Here is a 22,853-nt window from a genome sequence, read left to right as displayed (position 1 = left end):
CTTTCATTCGTATATGCAGTCATGTGACTGCAAGCAGCTATGTATACTGAATGTAGAAACAGAGTCACTTCAGGTCTTTGAAGAAGGTGGAGCGTTATGCTGTCATTGCAGAATGGGCCATGGAATTACCCCTGTCTCAGCAGGCCTGGACCTTCTCAAGCTGACGCTGCTCACTTGGGAATCCTAAGCATATAGCTCGACTCTTTTAATTTCTTTAAGGGTGGAGTTCATCAGATCGGTTTAGTTCCATTTACACTCAGTGACAAAAAAAAAGTTAAGCACCCAGACAGAGTGGTGGAAATGAAATGAATCTGCATGTGGTCATGTGAGGTCATGTGACTGCATGGCAGTGATTATAATATCAGATCAAATGGTCACACTGCTGGTCCCCCCCCCCCCCCCCCCGAATACATGCGGCGATACAGTGCAGAAGGGAGTCATACAGCTGTTGTATCCTCTCTTGTGGCAAGTTGGCCCACAGCTGTAATAACTGGCCCTGAGATCCTGCAGACTGGCACTGAGTCTGAGCTGATGTCCGAGCTGATCCCATGCATGGTTGACTGGGGAAAGATTGGGGGACGTGGCTGGCCGTGGGAGGACCTCAACATGAAGCAGGCAGTCTATAGATACATGTGCTGTGTGTGGACGGCGTTGTCTGTGCCAGGGTGCTGTCTCAGGAGGGGTAAGACATGCAGTCACGATGGTCATCCATGATAATGCAGAATCAAGATTCATCGCTGAACATGGTACGATGCCTACCGTCATCTTTCAATGCCTCCTGGTTACCGCACCACTCCAAACACAGCCGTATAATGCGCTGGTATTAACGGCAGCCTGCACATGGGATGGCGAACCCGTAGTCCGGCTGATGCCAGTCATTGAGACACAGTGCAGGATGACATGGGGTGTTGCAGAGAGTCCAATACCTGTGTCCGGATGGCAGGTGCAGATGTCATGGGGTTCTGTAATGCTTGGCACACAATATGACGATCCTTCCTTGGTGTGGTCTGTCTTGGGCGACCAGAACCTTCACGACATGTGTGGGTGCCCTCGCATGCCCATTGGTTACAACATCGGGTGACTATGACATCTGCATGTCCACCCAGCCTCATGCAAACCCACAATGCGACCCCTATCAAACTCCGTCAAGTGCTGGTGTGTCTGGTGACTTGCAGATCGAATCATTTACTCACCCATCCATCACTGGTTCGTTCGTGCATCAATTTACATCGAAATCGGACCATTACTTCAGGGTGCTTCATTTTATCATTGAGTGTATTTGGTAAGAAGCCGAAACATTTCAGGTACAGTAGTGTGAAGAGTGGTTCATTCAGACTCATCTACACGATCTCCTAAAAAATAAGCTACCTCACAAGGGATTGCTTTCCCTGCTTGAGGCGAACGGCAAGCAGCAATTTACCTCAGACTGATCCTGGCAGTTTCAGCGCCCCAGCATTCAGAACGGAGCCCAGCATTTCTGAGCAACGTGAAACAATGTCTGGGCTTTGTGTGCACCTTCAGATCTCAGAGGCAGCATGACTCATCCTGAGTGGCAGCCTGGAGTAAAGCTGGGAGTGGAATGGCATCATCAACTATTTGATCCTAGACAACCAACCCCAGGACAGCTTCCCCCCACACCAACGCACCCTAAACACCAGCCTGATACCTATCTTGGGCTTTTCTGGAGAAATATCTCGTCTGTTTGTCACATGCATTGTCAGATACATTATATTGCAGAAAAAGAATTCAACTATTTGGTATGAAATTTAAAAGAAATTCCTGCAATGCTGTTCCCCTACCAAGTCCCCCCCCCCCCCCCCCCCCCCAGCAACTGGAATCCAGACTCCATCCAATTCCTGGGATTCTGTGATACCACAGCGGACAAAAGGGGTCTGATTAATCCACAACTTTCTCCCTGCAGTTTTTAATGCGACTTAAGAACTTCGATTGAAAGCTGCGGATTAGCGATGTGACATTTTGGTTTCCTTATCTCTTGGTTCTGTTTTTGTCTTTTAAAACCCATAATACTATGCTGGTGTTAGACTGAGCTAGAATTTGCATTATTAAAGTGTTTTGATTGCACTTGACTGTTTTGAGTATTTAGCAATTAGTATGATATAGCATATCTTAATGACTAAAGCAACTCTTTATACAAAGAGAATGCTACGATGCTATTGGAGAACGAGCCGTGCAGTTGTGTGTGTGACAGGGATTCAGATTTGGGTTCTCCAAGCATAGAACCAGACTCAGTTTCTTAATGTGTATGTTCGGTACAGAAGCGACACCTTTAATCTTCTTTTGTCTCTGTCCCTTTTATCAATAATTTAGTCCCGAAATTTTCAGGTCCAGTGCAACTCAATGCTTTATTTCTGTGCACCATCAAAGATCTGTGTTTTTACAGCTTTGTTTTATTGCTTCTTATGTGAAAAGTGCCTCACCGTCTACAAAGACGGTTCTTCTCAGTGCGCCAGGTGGGAGGTTTTTTTAATTAAGGCAACAGCTCAGGGAGACAGTGGGAACCACTGTGTGAAGCCAGGGAAATCTCCCCTTTTCCCTCTGTGACTCCCTTTGACTATTTTCCCCCCTGCCGGGGCTGCTGTCAGCCTAGCACAAAAAGCAGTGGTTTCTGGGTAAAATATCCAGTGTGATTGTATCTCTTGATCATGGACTGTAAAAGAGTGGCTCGCTTTCTAAGATGCATCATTTCCAGGTAACTGAATCGGAAAAAACCCACCAAAGTGAGGAAATTCCAATTTAATTTCAACGCTAGGGGTGTTGTGTGAGTAATATAACTAAATTAATTCCTGTAATCCATTTCCCTGTTTTATGAAGGTTGGCGAAAAATATACAGTCCAACAAGGGATAAACTATATAACTGGCGCCATCTGCTGGAATAATGGCTCACGGTTGTAATCAATGTAATACTGTCCCTTTACAGCAGGGGTAGGCAATCTCACCCAGAAAGGGTCGCTGTTTATGCGAGTTTTGCTGCAACTCTTAATTAGATTACTAATTACAGGACTGATTGGCTGAAGAATCCTCATGCCTGGGTTTGAACAGCTGACCTACAGGTTACCCCAAAAACCTGCATACACAGCGGCCCTTTGCGGATAAGATTGGCCACCTCTGCTTTACAGTTATATTAAAAGGAAAATACGTTTTTTTCTGTATCCTGATCTAATAATTGAAAGGTGCTTTGAGAGTAATTACAGTAATATTTATAAATTAGGGCCAAATCTTATTTTAAATGGATGCTGTATAGCTGTCATATTAATGAGTATACAAAATATTTTTCAAATTTGAGTGCCTTAATTATTTGATTATAAGCGGACTCCTACTTTCCATTGATGTTTACTTACCTTCCATTTCCCCACCGCTCTATAATAATTCCTCATCTACAAAGAAGCAGGGAACAATGTGCATAATGTCCTTTTACGTCGTTATAAACGTTCGATGATTAAACCAATAATCGTGCTTTCCCATAGAAATCCAGATTTTGAGAGATGTTTATTGTCAAATTAAAAGGAGAATACATAAAGTGTACCAATGGCATACTCCATATCTCTTGAGTCTTTATAGAGCTTCGGACATTATTCCCAATTTAGTTTAGAATATTATCTTCATATAATAAATCTCAAAAGAACGGAAATGCCATCAGTAATTTGTCATAACTGAAAAATTAAGACAAGTAACAAAGATTTGCGTCTCCTAATTTTTGGTTAGTTTTAAAAGTCTTTGGATGTCTGGCTCGATGTCGATCGTCTTAAAATTTTTGCTGTATCGTTTAAATGGCTCTCCTTCCGGGCCGATTAAAAACTTCTCGAAGTTCCAGGAGACGTCTGTCCTGTTGATTGGACTCCAGATGAGAAACCTGGAATCTTGAATCAGGGTAGTAGGCTCGTCATCGGGATAGGGAAGTTTGTCTTTCAGGTAAGCGAACACCGGATGCGTATTTGATCCATTCACGTCACATTTCTCAAATAAAGTAAAGGTCGGCTGGAATCCTCCCCCAGGGCGCACGTGCATAAGCGAGTTCAGGATCTCCCCATTGGTGCAATTCTCCTGTAAAAGACATAAATCCTTTTGCATTATGACCACCCAGTCTCATGCAAACCCACAATACGACCCCTATCTGACTAACGTTACACTGATGGTAACGTTTGTTTTTTAAGTTTTGCATTAGAAGATAAAGAAATAATAAAGTCCCAGCCTATTGAAAGGTGTTTGATTTTTAAACACAATACATCGTGTTTGTGCTTGCATTATTTTATTTTTAATAATAACAATAAGTGATTATTATTATTATTGATCCCCTGGATAAATTCTCCTTACACCTCCCCCTTGCTTTATCTAGGTGAGCGTAAGCTGGCCGGGAAAGACAGACACCTGTTGCAGCGCCCAGGGAGCTTGTCTCAAAACATATGAATATTGTTCACAAAATTGTTTAATCATCTGTAGTAATATTAAGTCATTCAGATAAAATGATCGGTATAATTGCCTTTGACTGACACCCGCCACACTGACCTGGTACCCGAACTGGTTGCATGGAAAGCCCAGGACTACAAAGCGGTGGGGGTATCTGGCCTGCAGCTCGTTGAGCTGACCGTAGTCCCGGGTGGTTGTTCCTCAGAGGGAGGCCACATTCTCGATCAGGACCACCCGCCCTCTGTAGATGTTGAAATCGACGGACTCCCCCTGCAGGGTCGTCGCACGGAGATCGTAGAAGGTCTTAGCGATGAAGGCCATAACTTCAGAGGTAAGATCGCGGGAACGGCAGCCTGAATTTCTGTCCTTTAATAGCCCTCCTTACTACTTCAGTGCAGCTGAAAGTCACCTGACTTGAGAAACAAAAGTTCCCAACTCGGTGTCGGATGATGCATTGGAAAGCCGATACTTACCTGTTACCGATACTCCGGGAGTTTTAAAAACATGTTTGTTTGGGTGTTCTTCTGTAAATTGTAGAGCCCCTAGAGTATGAATCCATAAGCATCTATTATTGAATCATACTAGGCCAGCTATATAGAGTTTATCAGTATTTATTTTTGGTCAGTTTCTCGTACTATGTAATAAAAATACTACTACACTACTAGCGCAAAATTCCACTGGTGGGTAATTAATCTATGTCAGAAACCCTCAGTTAAAATGATTTCTGCCTAATATTTTGTACATAAGCATTTATATTTCAGTCACTACAGTGATAGAACAGCAAGTTCACACTATATATGAATGCATCCTGGTCATACTTTATACAGTAGAATTTTGATGATTAAGTCATAGCCTGATTAAGCATAGATCTGCGATTCGGCTTAAACGGTTCCGATTCATGACTTCATACTGTACAGTTTACAATTATTATGACGACATTGACCCGGGTCTATATTTTAGGATGAGACTGATTAATTTACGGCACTAAATTGAGAAAGAGCTTGATTTTAGTGCTTCAATGACAAAAGGAGTATATACGCCTAATACTGAAACATGAATATGAAGCATCATTACAATGTGAAACGTTACAGATTTAGCAGGTAAAGCGTGAGGAAACACTTACGTAAACCTAGAGCATTCAACCACTCAAACCAGTCGGGTGGAGACAAGGGAAGATCTATAACTAATATTTGATAACAAAGGCTTGTCACTGACAATGGATACATTTATAAACATGTCTTTGTTTAGAACAGAGAAGGAAGGAGTTTGATGGGAATCATGAGCTCCACATATGAGTAGATGTGGTAATTCTAATACGGGGATCATTTTCTAGACCATAAAACATTTATCCTCTCATTAGCAGCTGGGTGACTGATCTTGTTTAATGGATCCAAGTGGAACTTATCCTCATCCGATCTGCGGTGAAGCTGGACTACAGACTAACACACTGAAGTAAATGTATAATTCAAAGACTGCAATTTATCTTCAGGTCACTTTCATTACTTCTTATGCTTAAAAATCTGGAGAGGGCAGACATGGCGACATCTTAGAACATTGTTCCCTCTGCAAGTGTTATGCTTGGCATGTTTTTAAATTAAAATCGAATATCTCACCTACTTAATTAAGAATTTATTTGCATGCAATTTAAGTAAAGATGACTTCTGGAATTAAAGTGGCTAGTGAGATATCCAGGATGAAAGATTTTACATATTAGGATTAAATTAATCTTAAATTGTCATGAATTTTGTGGGGAGTGGCAAAATTGATTGTTAAAAAGTCAAGTGCGACAATTTTAAAAACACAAAATGCTGTTATTCATACGTAAATAATTATCTCACTACTATTTATTCAATAACATTTGCAAATAAAATTCTGTAAATTCTTTTGAAATAAAATTCCTCAACACACATATACCATGAGAAAATTTAAATATCATTTATAAACATTTTTGAATAAATCAGACCAGCAGGAACAACACAAAGCTACATTTTGTATCCACAACCTGATTCAGTTCATATAATATATATGATTCATGACAAAACTTGCTTTCACGTCTGAATTATATAAAGGTACAATGCAATGTTTGTAAATAAAATCTAGGCCATCTGATGTCATTGGTTGCAAAGTTTTGCTATATTTCTCATCCTTGCTCAGTTATCAAAGGTGGACAAAACCCTCATATAAACATTTTGGAAATGCACTGCAAACAGTGAAACAAGATTCAGGATGCCACACAAGCCAGTGAACAAGCAGATCTCAAAAGAGAGAACTGGGGGTTTAAAGTTAGCAAGGCAAGCATATGCGGTATTTGCAATCAACTTCAGCAGGGTAAAATATAGAGGAAGTTTTATGTAAACACTTTACCAAAATAATAATAAACATATACATGAGAAGCCTATACACTCAGACCCTGCATATTTTTTACATAATTAGATCTGTTTTTACATACATGAATATTCAGCAAAGGTATTAAGCAGTTGTAATCTCTGTAGAGTGTTTATTCTGTGTAAAAGAATATAGATCTGCATCTTGAATCAAGGTCATTTAATCTTTTGGCAGAGGAGTGAAAAAGAACTGCATTTAAAAAAAAAAAACTGGTTCATTTTCTTCCACGTGACCCCACCAAGCAGGCTCGCTTTTCAGAACTTCAATAATTCATCTCAGTTTTCTGCCCTCTCAACTGTACAAAGTATCTTCTTTCACTGTGGCATCCCAGTTGAAAGACTGGGGAAAAGTGAAGCTATCCGGCATAGTAAGACCCTGGAAATGACCCAATGAAAAAATAGATATTTGATAAGATATTTGAACTTATTAAACTATAGCTGAACGTATACAAGTACTAAACCCGAAACGCATATTTTGCTGAGCAAACTGGCATGGATATCTCAAGGATTTATGATATTTTAATACTATAATGTAGCTTTTTCAGCAACTGTCGGCACCAGGAAAAGACGGAAATAATGGAAGTTACATATAACAGTCCTTTCCAGGAGACAAAAAAAGCTCAATTAATCGGACCAGAAGCAGCTTCAGACACAAATTAAGCTTCACAGAATGAACAAGTTGCATCTATATTGATAATTATTTTTATATAATGTTTCACGTAATATGAGTAGCCAACTTTCGAAAATGTAGGCCTACTGCAGACTGGTGATGTGTGACATTATGATGTCTTCTAGAAAAAAAAAATATCTATAAGGAAACAGCTGATTAATCTACTCCAAGTGTTTTGGCAAAGATTGTTATTTTGGTGCAAAATTGACAAATGAGCGGCAGGTGCTGTGAAGTGCTGGGGCCTATAGCAGGCAAAAATGACATGAAATGATCAGTAATGCGTATTAAAGTTGCCCGGGTAAAGATGTAAAATATGATATTTAAAGAAAAGTCTCAATGTATTATACAGCATTCTACTGCATGCTATATAATATTACATCTGCTAGATTTACATTGAAATACTGGAGGGTGAAATTACAATACTCCAAAGCACGGATTCTAGCTGCGCTGAAACTTGAAATTTTTCCTGGAACAGCTTGAATTATTTGGTTCTTGCAAACGGATCCAGTATCCATATTTAAAGGGTACCAGAGAGACATAAACGGATAGCAGATGTCCTCAGTATAAAAATGACAGGATGAAACCATGAGTGTGCCGAGAGACTGCTGCCACCTAGCTGTGCATTCTGTGAATTACATGAGATATACTTTCATCCAGCATGAGATTGAAAAGGTGCAACAAATGTAAACGTTTCTTTACAAAAGAAAGGAAAGCACCAGCCCCTTTGAGCAAGTACATATGAACAATAAGGGTTTATAAACAAAGGAAAGAGGAATGGTTAAAGGATTTGAGGAACATATGCATTTCAGAAGTTGCAGCAAATGAGATGACCCGCTCAAGATAACGTTGTCACAATGTTTCCACAATGCTGCGAGAACGTGGTGGGTCTACAGCGGCGAGAAGGCCACCCGGCTCCCTAACACCAGCAGTTCTTCTGGGAACTGCTGTCGACGTCGGCCTGGTGCTCCTCCTCCTCTAGATCAGCGACAGAGAGCTCCTCGCCGAAGGGGACCCGCAGGACATCCAGCTCCTTCTTGTTGGCTTGCAGCACCAGCTCCGTCAACCGGGTGAATGACTGCAAGGCATAAGGAGGGTGGAAAAAAGTGATGTCCACCATAACCAAATGCTGCAAGCTTGAAGAACTAAAATTTACACCTTGAGGAAGTGCATAGTGTCTGATGAAATCCTCAGAATGACCAGCAGAATCGCCCTCGACTGAAGGCCTTTTAAAAGTAAGACAAACATTCTGTCTATGGGAATCCAACTTACCTCTTTAATGTTGTAATTGGTACAGGCACTTGTCTCAAAGAAGTCCATTCCGTAGGTCTTAGCAAGCTGCAGGACCAACAACAGTCAGGACAACGGGCTTAAGTTATACCTGGAACTAACTTTGCTCCATGTCAAAATGCCAAATAGCGCTGTGCAAACATGTACAGATTTTACAACAAATGAGAGGTCACGTGACATTGCCAAACTGCAGTATACCATATCGCCGTAATACCCAAAATGCAGAGTTGAGATCATCAGTAGGTTTTTCTATTTTTAAGCTGTCATAGGCAACAAAACTTAATTAGTATACATTTTAAAAATTTAAAGTTTACTGCCAATCAGTCCTCTAATTAGTAATCTAATTAGGCAACCGCAGCGAAAACCTGCACACGCAGCGGCCGAGACACTCATAATCATTCTCGTTCTTGCTGATAGGCAGTGTGGTGCATTTTTAACAAAAATGAGTCATGAGGATGAGAAAAGAGAACTGGTCACCAAAATACATTTGCCTTCCACAACATGGAAATATTACTGGATTCCATAGAGACAACACTGAGCAAAAGCAAGTGATTTGCCAGCGCTGCTTGGTATCCGCTGGCTCACGGCAACATCAGCATCTAACTGAACAGACTCTATCAGGCTACAGTTTATTTGGTGTAAAATTTCAGCTTTTTATTGCTTTATATGTATCTCAATATTTATCACAAAAAAATCACATCATGCTAACTTTTTTTATTGTGCAGCCCGACTGTATAAGCAATTATTTATATACTGCGCTGAGTAATGTAGTGTTTCATGCTTTACAAATTAACTTAGATAAATAACAGGCCAGGGCTGCTCTGGTGCTTAGTTTGAGAGTCAGTCCCACCTTGTTCCCCTGTTCAGTGGCTACCTGCCTCTTCTGATCCTCGTCTGATTTGTTACCAATCAGGATCTTCTGCACCTGATCTGGGGCATACTGGAACATAGAAGAGGGGGTGGAGGGGGGCCATGAGTGCTTAACAGTTCATGTGGAAGTTAAAACCAGGGCCTGCTGACCCCAGGAGCGGACGACGGCAAAGAAAGTGACACGGGACTTAGCCGATGTTGTGCGACTTCCCACCTCATCCACGTCGCTGGCCCACTTCATGATGTGCTGGAACGAGCGCTCACTGGTGATGTCGTACACCAGGAATATCCCCTGTCAGCATAGAGAGGCAGGCGGTCACCACAATTTGGCTCCAAACCACAGGGGGGCAGTGTCATTACAGATGTGTCCAATTCATCTCAGTTGTTGTAAGAGCAAATGTTCTTACAGCAAAAAGCTGTGGTTTACTGGCATCTGTTCTGCAAATGGATTTAACTATTCTGGAATGTAGAGGCAGGCATGCTCTTATAGACTCACTTGTGCTCGCCTGTAGTACTGCTTGGTAATAGTCTGGTATCGCTCCTGACCCGCGGTGTCCCTAGTGGACAGACATAGAAGTGCGATTTAGTTTACGTTAGGTGTTCTACCAGAGGAGCCAACGAATACAACAAAATGTAAAATACAATTAATTGAATTAATGTAATGTAAATCTAAAAAGACACTGTTGTGTTTCACTCACCATATTTGTATTCTCACTTTGATACCATCTATTTCCAAAGTCTTCATTTTGAAATCCACTCCTATGAGAAAACAGAGCCTTGGTTACAGTGACATGACAACCTCAGTTTCCGGGAACAAATTATTCAGTGTGCTATCCATGAATGCTTATTTGTTTTAGCCATTCAGCCATATAGCTTATTTTATTGTAGGTTGGTGTCTCGATTGAACACAGTTACATCTTTCATTCTGAATACGCATCTCATACATCTTGCTATGAAGAGCCCATGGCTTTAGTTCGTTGCTAGAGTCACACCAGCTCACCATCTATTGACTCAATCTGTAAAGGAAAAGGGTTAAAAACAAGATGGCCACCAAAGCTTAACTCTCCTTCTCTCCTTTAACAGTTTCCATGGAAACAATTCTCTTCTGAGAATTGTGAGCAGATGTAGCATGCTGAAGCTGGAAGGATATACGTTAGTCTCCTGACTATGTCTGACTTCAGCTGCCCAACACCTTACACACCAAGACATCACTGGCAGTCAGGATTAGAAAAGATGGAGGAACCCAAGTTGGTTCAGGCACAACATGCTTTGGAATGTGCATTTCGCCTGGGCTGCGGCAGTTCTGCCAGCCGTAGGAAAAGCCTTTTTATTTTTTAGATCATCTTTACTTTAGAACAGTGATTCCCAATCCAGACCTCGGGGACCCATAGTTGGTCCATGTTTTTGCTCCCTCCCAGCTCCCTGCCAGATAGTCCACATTTGAGCTGGGAGGGAGCAAAAATGGACTGGATTGGGGGAAAAAAAAAAAGAATGACGATTTTGTACATGGCCACCGTGTGGTGTAGTAGTTAAGGAAACATGACCTGATATGAACTGAGTGGTAATGGACTTACAATAAAACATACAGCAAGAATAATGCCTAAAGATTGTAAGACAATAATATAGTTGGCATTTGAAGCACTATGACACTTTGAATAAGCAAACAAATGAACCGGTTGAAATGATGCTTTAAGGCAGGGGTGGCCAATCTTACCCAGAAAGGGCCGCTGTGTGTGCAGGTTTTCACTGCGACTCCCTAATTAGATTACTAATTAGAGGACTGATTGGCAGAAGAGTCCTCACACCTGGGTTTGACCAGCTGACCTACAGGTTATCCCAAAAACCCGCACACACACCGGCCCTTTGCGGATAAGACTGGCCACCCCTGCCTTAAAGCCTCATTTCAACCAGTTCCAGGCAGAACCGTAGGCCTTTCGCCCGGCAAAGACAGAAGTAAAGGAATCTAAAGTGTTATCACAGTATAGCGATGGTTCCTGAAGTTCCAGATGTCTCAGAATAGACAAGATGGGCCTCGCCACCTCAACACAGGTCCAGCTAAGAAGTTCTCTCCATCCATCCCGTCTGTGGTAGTGGATCCAAACAGACACACGACGTGTACACCTGTGTTGTGCGGCTGTTGTAGTGGTTGTTTGGGAGTATGTGTGTGCATGTGTGCGCGTACAGTTTACATTGGCGGCTGTGTTGGTTTTGGTGAGTGTGAGTGCTTGCTTGCCCTTGCTAATAAACAGTTCAAGTGTTACCCACAGTGAGTTGCAGCTGTGGGTGTCGTGTGAGCGACATTCTCTGTCCGTGTCGCTTTGTGACACACACCCGCGGGGCAATATTCCCTAACATCGGTAACGTTAACTAGCGCCAGGAAAGGTGAGTTGCTCCTGAGCTTCACTCGGCCACCAGTGGGGGCCGGTTGGACATTTTCCACTTTTCTTCCCGCCACGGCAGTAGCCAGCTGGATTTTTTGTGGTTTTTCGGCCTCCCAAGAGCAACTTCGCTTTATTTTAGCTTTACATGGTCCAGTAGGAAGTTATTCTCCGGTAAGTAATAGGTAATTTGGTTATTTTAAAAGTTTCATTTTAAAGGTTTTATTTCTCGGACCCTAGCGGACAATTAAAAAGTTCCGTTTTAACGTAAGTGTTAACTTAGTGTTTTATTGTATTCGGCACTTTATTGTATTAAATATATATTAATTAAATAAACTAAAAGTTAAATACTGTATATAAATATACGGGGCTGGGAGTGAGGGACGGCATCACAGTGAGTTAGGTAATAATGGGGCCAGCTCAGTGTTGTGTTTGCAAGATGTTTGCCCTTCTTGCATCCAGTTGGACTTCACCTGCAAGCGATGTCAGCTGGTGGACTCACTCATGGTCAAGGTGTGTGACCTTGAGGAGTAACTGGCTCTCATCCAACACAACACGGAGTTAGATGAGATAGTTAATAAGCCTTTTAGGGAGATAGTGTGTACGTCACAAGCAGGGAGGGGGGAGAATGAAGAAGAGAGAGAGTTGGGTGACTGTAGGTCATAGACGTAAGAAAGGGCGTACAACCTTTACAGAGGCGGCATCAACTGAACTGAATGTGTGAAACTGCTTTCAGGTGCTTCCAAATTTATAGTTGGAAGAGACTGGGGAGGCAGGTGAGGCCTTGGGTACAGAGGAGCCCCCTCCCCCCAGGAAGAGGGAGATTGTGGTAGTGAGGGATTAATTATTAGAGCTGTAGACAGTTATATCTGCACACAACAGAAGGTCCTGTACTGTTTCTTGCCTTCCTGGTGCCCAGGTGGGGGACCTTCGGATCATGTGCACAAACTGTTGACCCAGGGCAGGGTGGGGGATCCAGTGGTCGTGGTGCATGTTGGCACCAACGACATAGGCAAGGGTAGGAGGGCAGTTCTGCAGAAAAAAAATTTATAGAAGTCACAGATACATTTAGAAGCAGAACGTCCATGGTGGAATTCTCTGGAATACTTCCCGTGCCACGTGCAAGCCAGGCTAAGTTGGCTGAGATAAGCATATTAAAGGCGTGGCTAAAAGGGTGGTGTAGGAAAGAGGGGTTCAGGTTTGTGGGGCACTGGAAGACCTTCTGGAACAGGTGGGAGGGGAACCAGTGTTTTGGGGAGGCGTATGTGTAGAGTAGTTGAGGAGTGTTTTAATTAGAGACTGGGGGGGGGGCAGGGAGTGTAGTTAAGAATATAGGTGGGGGGGAGACGGAAATCCCCAAATACTAATGAAAGTGGGCACTGTAAAAGACCAACCCTTTGCTGTTTGGAGTGCTAGAAACGAAACTGATGATTCCAAGGCTTTTATTTCATCAGACTCTTATGACATTATAGGAATAACAGAAACATGGTTATGTGACCATGACGGAGAAGAATAAATATAGACATGGTTACCCGTTGTTCTGTGGTGACTGGATAGGCAAGAAGGTAGGTGGTGTTGCGGTAAATGTAAAAGAAAACTTGCAGGCAAAGGAGCTCAATTATAAAAGTACAGAAACTGTATGGGTAAAACATGATGCTTAGAACTCAAATGGGCTAATTGTCTGTGTTTGCTATAGAGCACCTAATATAGTTACAGAGGAAAGCAGAACATTATACAGCACTATCAGATTATGAGTAATAAAAATGATAGTCATTGGTGATTGTAATTTACCTGGGACACAGTGGGTCTCCTGTAAATGAACTTGAGATGCTGGAATTGGTACAGGATTGCTTTTTTACTCAGTTTCTTAAAACCCCTAATAGGGCAGAAGCCATTCTCCATCTTGTTTTCTCTAATAACCAAGCAAAGACTGGAAAATTTGAGGTTTTAGAACCACTTTACAGTACTGATCATATAATGGTTATTTTAGTGTCCGAAATGCAAAGTCCATAACAAAAACATGCAGTATTAGGAAGGCTAACTTTGATGGTATGAGACCATCAATGGTATGACAACTAGAAACTGTAAACTGGATGGAGTTAAATAACAAAACTGTCGGAGTCATGGGGATTTTTTTAAAATCAGATTACTGCAAACGCAAGAGGACTTCATACCTTCTTCAAGCAAAACTAAATCTAGGAAACTGCTGCCAAGGTGGTTTACTACTGAAATTAAGAATAACATCAGGAGGAAAAGGGATCTGCTCTACAAATGGAAAATAACTAATGATGTCAGGATAAAGCAGGAGTATCCAAGTCTACAGGATGATTTAAATTTTATTTTATTTTTATCTTACTAAGAGGAATGTCAAAAGGAAGACGGCATTGGAGGCTAAGGATGACATTAAAAGTTACTTCCAATATTTTAACTCCAGAAGAGCTTTAAAAGCTGAAATCACTAATCTGCAGGCTAGTAAGGGTCTTATAATTGAAAATTAAATTGATAGAGTTAATGAGTTTAATGACTGTTTTGCACAGTATTCACTGTAGAGGACATGAGTAACATACCGACTCATTACTAATCCATTGTCATCTAAGACTAATATAAGTAAAACTGAAGCTGATGTGCTGCAAATTCTAACAAAATCAATAAAGTACCCACTAAATCTGAATTTAACTTGCATAACTGTAAAAGTAACTATAAACCAAGCAAAAATGGTAGATTTCCTGGATTCAAATAACATTCTGAGGGATAACCAACATGGATTTAGGAGGTAGATCCTGTTTAACTAATCTACTTGTGTTCTTTGAGGAATTTGATCATAAAAAGGCCTATGATGTGATCTACTTAGACTTCCAGAAGGCCTTTGATGTTGTCCCCCACAAACGGCTCTTGTTTAAGCTCAAAGCTGCAGGGATTTTAGGAACTGTAGCAGCTTGGATTGAAAACTGGTCAACAGACAGGAAGCAGCGAGTAGTTGTTAGAGGCACAATGTCATATTGGGCCTGCATTCATAGAGGGGTACCACAGGGTTAAATTTTAGGACCATTGTTATTCCTAATTTACATTAATGATATTGACACCAATATAACCAGTAGGCTGGTTAAATTTGCAGACGACACCAGGATGGATGGCTACTGAACTAGCGGCACAGAGGCTACAGCGGGATCTTGATTTAATTTGTAACTGGGCTGATACCTGGCAGATGAAATTTAATGTAGACAAATATAAGGTGATTCATCCAGGGAACAGAAATATAAAATACAGATATTTTATGGGTTCCACTGAAATAAAGGTAGCTGGGCATGAAGTTAAACTGCATCTGGCCCTGCAAGCGGTCCTCCCAACTTGCAGGGAAATAAGAAAAGTGTAAACCGTCGGAGAGCCAATAGGGTCAGGCCTGTTGGGGATCGGGGCTGGTGTGGTGCTGAGGCGTCGCCTGCTGGGTCCCAGTTTGAGGTGACCCATCCGGGTAAGCGCGTGGAACGTCTTGTCTCTCCGTCTTCCTCTGCTGTCGGGGGAGCTTTGTAAACTCCGCATTTCGGAGGCAGGACTCTTTGAGGTATGCAGAACGGGAAGTGGCCAGATCTCTGTACGTGGGTATGCATACTTTTGGTCTGGTCAGTCTGATGGCTGCCATACTCGGGGAGTAGCTGTAGCGGATTGGCTCCTTCCGGTGGTGTCTGATGTCACTCCTTTCAACGATCGCATTATGAGACTCAGGCTAAGGCAGTCCTTGGGTGTCTTGTCTGTTGTCTCAGTGTATGCTCCAACCGCACTCTCATTGACAAGACACCCAAGGCAAGACAAGACATTTTATTCGCAACTTCGCTCAGTGGTTGAAGGGTGCCCATGAAGTGACACTCCTCTGGTAATAGGTGATCTCAGTGCGACCACTGGCACTGACAGGGCTGGCTATGAGGGTTGTATCGGTCCCAATAGGTCTGGAGACCTGGGTGAAAGTGGCTCCATGTTCCTTGACTCTGCAAAAGGCCAGGGGCTGCGGGTCGCTAGATCCTGGTTCCAGCACCCTGAGCCACATCGTTGGACTTGGTATCCAATACTGGTGGTGCGGTGAAAGAGATCGATCACATCCTCGTGGGCAGATGCTGGAGGCTCCTGCAGAACGGTGCGGTTTCCTGAGGGTGATCCGGCTCACAAGCTCCTCATTGCTTGTCCCAAGCGGCTGGACCAGGCTATGGGGACACCCACATAACACCTGGCTGCAGCAGATGGATGGCCATTTCCGGAGGGTGGGACTGGACCATGCGTCTGCCTGGGGAATCACTGGCCAGAATCCGGAGGACTTTCGCCGTGTTGTGGGTGCAGCATCAGCGCATGCTCCGCAACCTGACCTAACCTGACTATGAAAAAAACCTTGATGTGTATGTTGATGCTTCCATGTCCTACTCTCACCAGTGTGAGGAGGCAATTATAAGGCCAATAGAATGTTGGGTTACATCTCTAGGTGTGTGGAGTTTAAGTCCAGGGAGGCGATGCTAGGATGATACAATTCCTTGGTAAGACCCCACCTAGAATATTGTATGCAGGTTTGGTCACCGTACCTTAAGAAGGACATTGCTGCTTTAGAATGGGATCAACATAGGGCTTCAAGAATGATTCCAGGTCTTTGAGGAATGTCTTATGAGGAGAGGTTAGCTGAGCTGAATCTGTTCAGCCTCGACTTTGTCCAACTTACAGCCAACTCACACTTATAAATGAACTGCCATAAAGTTCATTATATTAATCATTCAGGTTAGATAGGTCATCAATAATTCGTAATAAGGAATGTGCACACTACTTTGTGACGCTCATGAGAACATTGCCCAACTTCAGCAATTCGTCAGCTTGAGGTACAGTACAGTACTGTATGTAGTTACTTTTATTATTACTATATTTCTACTATTACTATTGTCATATGAGGAGAGGTTAGCTGAGCTGAATCTGTTCAGCCTCGAGCAAAGGACAGTAAGGGGGGACATGATCCAGGTATATAAGATTCTAACAGGTCTAGATGCTGTTCAACCAAATAGCTACTTCAATATTAGTTTAAATACAAGAACTTGTGGTTATAGGTGGAAATGAGCAGGAAAACTGGATTAGAGAAAGCACTTCTTTAAATAATGTGTAGTTAGAGTACGGAATAGTCTTCCTGTTAGTGTAGCGCAAGCTAAAACCCTGGGTTCCTTTAAAATTAGAGCAAGATAAGATTTGAGCTCTGAGCTATTAGTTAAATTCTCCCCAAACTAGCTTGATGGGCCAATTGGCCTCCTCTTGTTCGTAAATTTCTTATGCTCTTACATTAGAAATCCATCACAGACAGTCCAGGCCAAAATCCGGGCAGAAAAACAGATTGCATTCCCAAACCGATGGACCATGGTGGGGGTTGCCTGGATACAAAACAGCCCTCAGACAAATATGGCAGGTGGCCTTTTCATTCGTGTGTCAGGCCACCTGCAAATCACATGCAGTTCATCCCCAAAAGTGAAATTAGCATTATTCACCGCTGGAGGCTCTGAAAACCATGGACAGTGATGCTGTTCAGATGAACATGAACATGAACATGACAAATGGGACTGGTAGAGAACTCTAGAAAACTCTACACAGGATAAATAAGTTAATAGTGGCTAATGTGAGCCTTCTGCTGCGGTACCTTCAGCTTCACAAAAATGCAATAGAGAGAATGAACAAATTCATAAATTACAGGACATTCATTAAAAAAGGACAAGTGTGGCACAGTGAGTAAAAAGTATTAGGATTAACTGTCTATATTGTAGAACAACCAGCAGAGTCTAACTGCTGGAGCCATGGACTCAAGAGCAAATATCTCGTAATAATAAGTTAATGAAGGACTCAATTATGTACTGTTTATATATAGTCACAGCTGTTATTTACATTTATGAAACGGTCCAAGCTCATAACGGGATTGGTTCTGCCACAAGGCATTTAGGGAGGGGGGTTCATGCAAATGACCCCAACCTGCCTCTGGCCAACATTCACCTGGACACCTGGTGGAGCAGGTGTGGGTGGATTTAACATAAGCCACGCCCCCCACGATGCCGCCTAAGGGGCGTATGCCAGCTGGCCTCCACTCGGAGCGTGCAATAGGCCGGAGGGCACCTGGAATTTCCATAACGGCTTTGAGAATTCATTTTTTGCTTTTGGGGACAGTAAAACCTTGTTAATGAAGGACACAAGGACATGAAGGAAGGACGTCTCCAGGAGTGACAGGAATGGCCAATGGGTTTATCATCCTGGTTCTGATGTGCTAGGGGAGGACATTAAAACTAAATGACCTTTAAGAACGCGCTTCCTTCGTCAGCTCAGGTGTCGTTAGGCTTACCCCTTGGATAAAGTGAGGCGCCCTTTTCCTGCACGCAGTACATGACGGATATCCTCCCTTGAGCACGCTCAACACCTTCAGCGCAAACAGCGGTAATTGTAAAACAATGTTATTACTGCAGACTGCCAGAATCCCCATTCTCATCCATTCTGAGCCTGCAATGCAGTGCCTTTCAATGCACACTTTCGAAATCGGAACAAGTTTTTAATTGATATCCATCTGTACTAGGTTCCTCTAAAATTTAAAATTAAATTTGTATTAGTGTTTCCTGTGAAATTCCAGTTCAGTTCCCAGCCCGACCCCATCCACAGCCCCGCCTACAGATTTCATGTGTTTGCATCTGTGCGGTGCTGAGTCATACCGGGTGAAACCATCCCTGAGTCAGGGGTGATTTCCCCACATTCAAACCCCAGCCTGGTGTTCTGGAGACAGTTCCCAGGACAAGGCTCTAAAAGCTCTGACAGCGGTTGAGCTACCATGGGGAAAAAAAAAAACATGGGGGGTGGGGGGGGAATCAACAAAGTACATTATGGAAGGAACATCTTCTGGATGCTGGATTACAAGAAATATTAGCATTCTCTGTTCATGCTACAGACCTACATTTACAATGAAGAACACATGGTATTTAGCCCTGACAATGAAGGAGGGGAAACTTTTAAAGGATGTGATTTTTGTGTTCTGTTTGCCCATTGAGTTATTCATGTTGCACTCTGGGGAAAAAATGTTATCATGTTTCAAAACCCTGAGAATAGATGGAAAGTGAAACCAAACCAATCAGCCATACGGAAGGGGGAAGGTCATTTCCCTCATCGTCATTACAACCATGAGAGTGACAAATCTAAAAAGCCCAACCTACAAGAGGCACTGAAAATTTGGGAAAGGAGAAGATGGCACTTTGAAGAGCGGATTTTCATTTCAAAGGAAAAGCTCTGTCAATCTGCATTGCGGCTGGACCCTGTGCCGAACTGGAAACGGCCTTGGGTGTCTGCACTGAAGCAGGAGGTGTGTGTGGCAGCCGGGTAGCACCAGTGTCCCAGCCCCAGGCTGAGCCTTTGGAAGATAGTGAATAACCCAGCTGGAACTCACGGGCCTCCATCCATCACGGTGGTGAAAAAAGACAGAGGAACTCTAAATTAAGCCAGCAGAGTGAATGCAAGCCTTCCCAGGCTCTGGACCTCAGAAAAGTCCATAAATCCAACAGGCCCCTCCCTGCATTGAATGGCAGGGGTGGGGGTTGGCTGCTGATGGCCACCAGAAGGGCTACTGATGAGAGGTGGGTGAACTGATGCTTTCCAGGGCCCTGGGGGAAATCAGTCATGGCCTCTGCCGAAACTTGCCTAAATCAATTTCATCATCACCAACCGCCTCCATATCCACACTACATTTCCCAGGATGCCTTAGGCATGACTTTTGCAATAAACAACACATCCATCCATCCATCCATTTTCTACGCCTGCTTTTCCTATGCAGGGTCACAGAAAAGATGGGTACAAGGGAGGGAATAACCCAGGACGGGGCATCAACCCATCACAGGACACACACACCATTCACACACATATTCACACCTACGGACAATTATGGCAACCTCAATTCACCTAACATTTTTTTGGACTGTGGAGTGGCTAAACATCATTAGAGAACATAAGAGATATTACAAATATGCACAATGTTATGTAAATGTATTGTTATTATAACCAAGGTCTAAAGGAACATACCACTATTCAGTACAGCAATACATCCAAACACAAAAAAACACGAGGTCTTACATGAAAATGTGCTGCAATGCATGTGATCTAATAGAAAAGGGAGAGAGAAAACCTCATCACCAAATTAATCAGCGTTATTTAAGTCTTGTAATTGACAACAATTTTGTCACCAGAGCAGTACTTAAAGGCAATGGATCATACCATTTCTGCATAAATAGGGACTGTCCCTTATGGCAGGCCGAAACACACCACAGAGCGCACACACGTTAGGCACAGCACTGTTTTCCACTTGACAGTCTCCCCCTCGCTGCTTGAATGCAGTGGGGCCCCCAAGTAACCTACAATACTCAATGATATTTACAGTGCCGCGCTATTCATTTTCCAAATGACTTTCCAACAATTATTGCTAACACACCCATGTCCAGTTACAGGCAGCAGGCTTACCTGGCTTCTATTCGTTGTTGTTATATTTGTATAAAAATAGCTCTAGTTCTGTAATTATCCTGTTGAAGTGTTTGTACTCTGCACCTATTAATCTCACTCCCTTTGTTACATGTTCTGGTCCCCCCCCCCCCCCAGGTCTCAGAAGTATAATTAAGGCACTTGAAATGCCGGCATGATTTCCTTGAGAGTCCAGATACCGACCGGGTCGCAGTTGGGCATCAGTGCCGCTACAGCCGCGGCCCAATGGTGATCGCTGTGATCAGGCTGAATTTGATTGTCATGTTGGATATGTTATGGAAAAACAGAGAGATTAGTTTACAGGAGTGGACCCCGAGGGTTATAGTGAGATTAACCTGTGGAACGTCTAACATGCGAGTAAGGTAAACCTGTCACCCGCTGGTTGACTTAAACCATCCAAAACCCTGTTATGCTCTTTGCCTTAATAACACACCGGGGGGTATCCGAGTTCATCATCATAATCCATAACATGAACGGGCAAACATTTTTTTCCCAATAGGTTTTGGGAGTCTGAAACTTTCCTCTCATATTCTGATCAGACCACTTTCGAAAAGCCAAAACCTCCTCTTCTCCTGCCAATGAGCAGTCAGTGATTTAAGAGGTTGTCCTAACATCTCCCACACTGCAGGGGTATGAAGGGTGGGGGGCAACTAGGGAGTTACTTTTGAAAGTAATTGCTTACAACCCAGAGGAGGACAGAAAGAATACAGAAAAAGACTGAGGGATTAATAGTCTTATTATCTAAAAGCCCACCCATCATGAATGACAGTGACTTGCCTTCCAGTTTAGACTGTGGTTTCCACCATACCCTCGCAGGAGAAGCATGTAAAGGTTTATTCCAAAGCACAGTCCAGTCAATTCAGCTGAGAGCTACAAGCAAACACAAATTACCCATCAACAGACAAACAATATAACCTAGAAGAAAATACATTTGCCCAGATATCACACTTGTACAGTAATATTTCTCTGTTCCATATATAGTCATAACAAAAAATAGCTACCATTTTTTTCTCTGTCTAAATCACAGGTGCAACTAACAGGCCTTGAGGTGATTTAAAACGCATGAACTTGCAAGAATATAAATCATGGCAGCTAGAGTCAGATTTTGAGGTCATGATTTTCAAAGGATCCCCGTCTCCTGTCAATTCACTGTTTAGATCGTGATTTTCATCATGAGTACTTAACGAGGAACAACTGTTTCTTGGTGGAGTGGGTGGCAGCCGTTAGGAACCACGACTCTAATAATGGGCAGCACGAGATAAAAACTCTCATATCAAACTCAACCGAGCCAAAGAGCATCCATGCCTTCATTTCCAGCACACCTCACGTTACGCCTTCCACCGGCGGAACCTTATACTTCATTGACACACCTCACCCTTTAAAATACAGTTAAACCTTACATAATAAAATCTTCAAAAGGGGGGCTCGTCTTCCTTAAAGCATTCGACTGGGAGAAGTCGTGGTACAATGCACAAGAAAAGTACGACAGCGAAGTCTTCCTCAGACAGACAAGTCCAAAGACAGCGTGATTTCAAGCCAAGCCAAGTCTACAATGTACACAAGCATTTGCAGACTTTTGTGCTATTGTTCCTGTGCGTTAACAAACATTTAATCGTCATTGCATTAAGCAAAATTTACACGTTACCTGGCAGAGGGTAATGAAATACCATACATGGTCGAGGTTAAGATTTAACAATGTGGCAAGTGATTCCAAAACAAAACACCCGATGCCGCTTACGTTAGAAAACCTGTCACGAAATAACCCATAGACATCATTGGCGGTGCACCGTGCAAATGACGGTACATATAGGAAGACATGAAAACACTTAGCTGAAAAATGATGCCAATCGAAAGACTGATAAAATGAATTAAGACACAAATGATGAAAGAGCTTGCTTACCGATTGTGGAAATGTGTGAAGAATGAAATTCATTGTCCGTGAACCTGCACAATAAACAGGTCTTCCCAACGCCGGAATCTCCAAGAAGCAGCAGCTTGAACAGCACATCATACTGCTTGGCCATAATGTTAAACCCTGCAAGGGATCTCTAATCCCTGCCCATATCTGCAGAAATGCAAGACGAGCTCCCCTCCCTCCTTACTGCTTCTCCCCTTTGCCGAATGCGTGTGCGTTTTTCCTGTCCTACACAAAAGATCGTTGTTTGCTGTATTTCCACCGAAAGGGGTTAGGGGTGGATCCGGGCGCTCGACGCTTTGAGCAGCGTGAGGCGGCAGGGATGGGCGCTGGGGCCGCTGTGCTTTGCTCTCCACCAACAACGTATTCAGTGGGAGGGGAGGCAGTACTTGGGGTACAGAGTAATCTGTTCG

At 42.9% G+C, this 22,853-nt stretch overlaps 2 protein-coding genes across 2 annotated transcripts; both read right to left on the bottom strand.

Moving 5' to 3' along the window:
• Positions 1-3,502: 3,502 nt before the first annotated feature.
• gpx2 (glutathione peroxidase 2) lies at positions 3,503-4,834 on the bottom strand. Its single transcript, XM_048974494.1, has 2 exons — positions 4,525-4,834; positions 3,503-4,062 (listed from the first exon to the last, which is right to left on the bottom strand). The coding sequence occupies exons 1-2, from the start codon at positions 4,744-4,746 to the stop codon at positions 3,709-3,711; spliced, it is 576 nt and encodes a 191-aa protein (XP_048830451.1). The 5' UTR covers positions 4,747-4,834; the 3' UTR covers positions 3,503-3,708.
• A 1,502-nt stretch (positions 4,835-6,336) lies between these two features.
• On the bottom strand, positions 6,337-22,788 carry rab15 (RAB15, member RAS oncogene family). The gene is made up of 7 exons (XM_048974493.1): positions 22,426-22,788; positions 10,335-10,395; positions 10,133-10,193; positions 9,851-9,928; positions 9,617-9,706; positions 8,749-8,814; positions 6,337-8,554 (listed from the first exon to the last, which is right to left on the bottom strand). Exons 1-7 carry the CDS (start codon positions 22,547-22,549, stop codon positions 8,396-8,398), a joined length of 639 nt encoding a protein of 212 aa, XP_048830450.1. The 5' UTR covers positions 22,550-22,788; the 3' UTR covers positions 6,337-8,395.
• Positions 22,789-22,853: the final 65 nt, after the last annotated feature.

Source organism: Brienomyrus brachyistius, chromosome 14 (genome assembly GCF_023856365.1).
Source record: "Brienomyrus brachyistius isolate T26 chromosome 14, BBRACH_0.4, whole genome shotgun sequence".
Classification (NCBI taxonomy): Eukaryota; Metazoa; Chordata; class Actinopteri; order Osteoglossiformes; family Mormyridae; genus Brienomyrus; species Brienomyrus brachyistius.
The sequence above is the reverse complement of the archived record's forward strand: the minus strand, read 5'-3'. Positions and strand labels throughout refer to the sequence as shown.

Coding starts and splice junctions, on each gene's coding strand:
- rab15 (XM_048974493.1), bottom strand. CDS start 22,549: ATGGCCAAGCAGTATGATGTGCTGTTCAAGCTGCTGCTTCTTGGAGAT. Junction 9,929..10,132: donor AGTACTACAGGCGAGCACAA/GTGAGTCTATAA, acceptor CTATGCTGACAG/GGGATATTCCTGGTGTACGA. Junction 9,707..9,850: donor GGGCCAGCGACGTGGATGAG/GTGGGAAGTCGC, acceptor TCTATGTTCCAG/TATGCCCCAGATCAGGTGCA.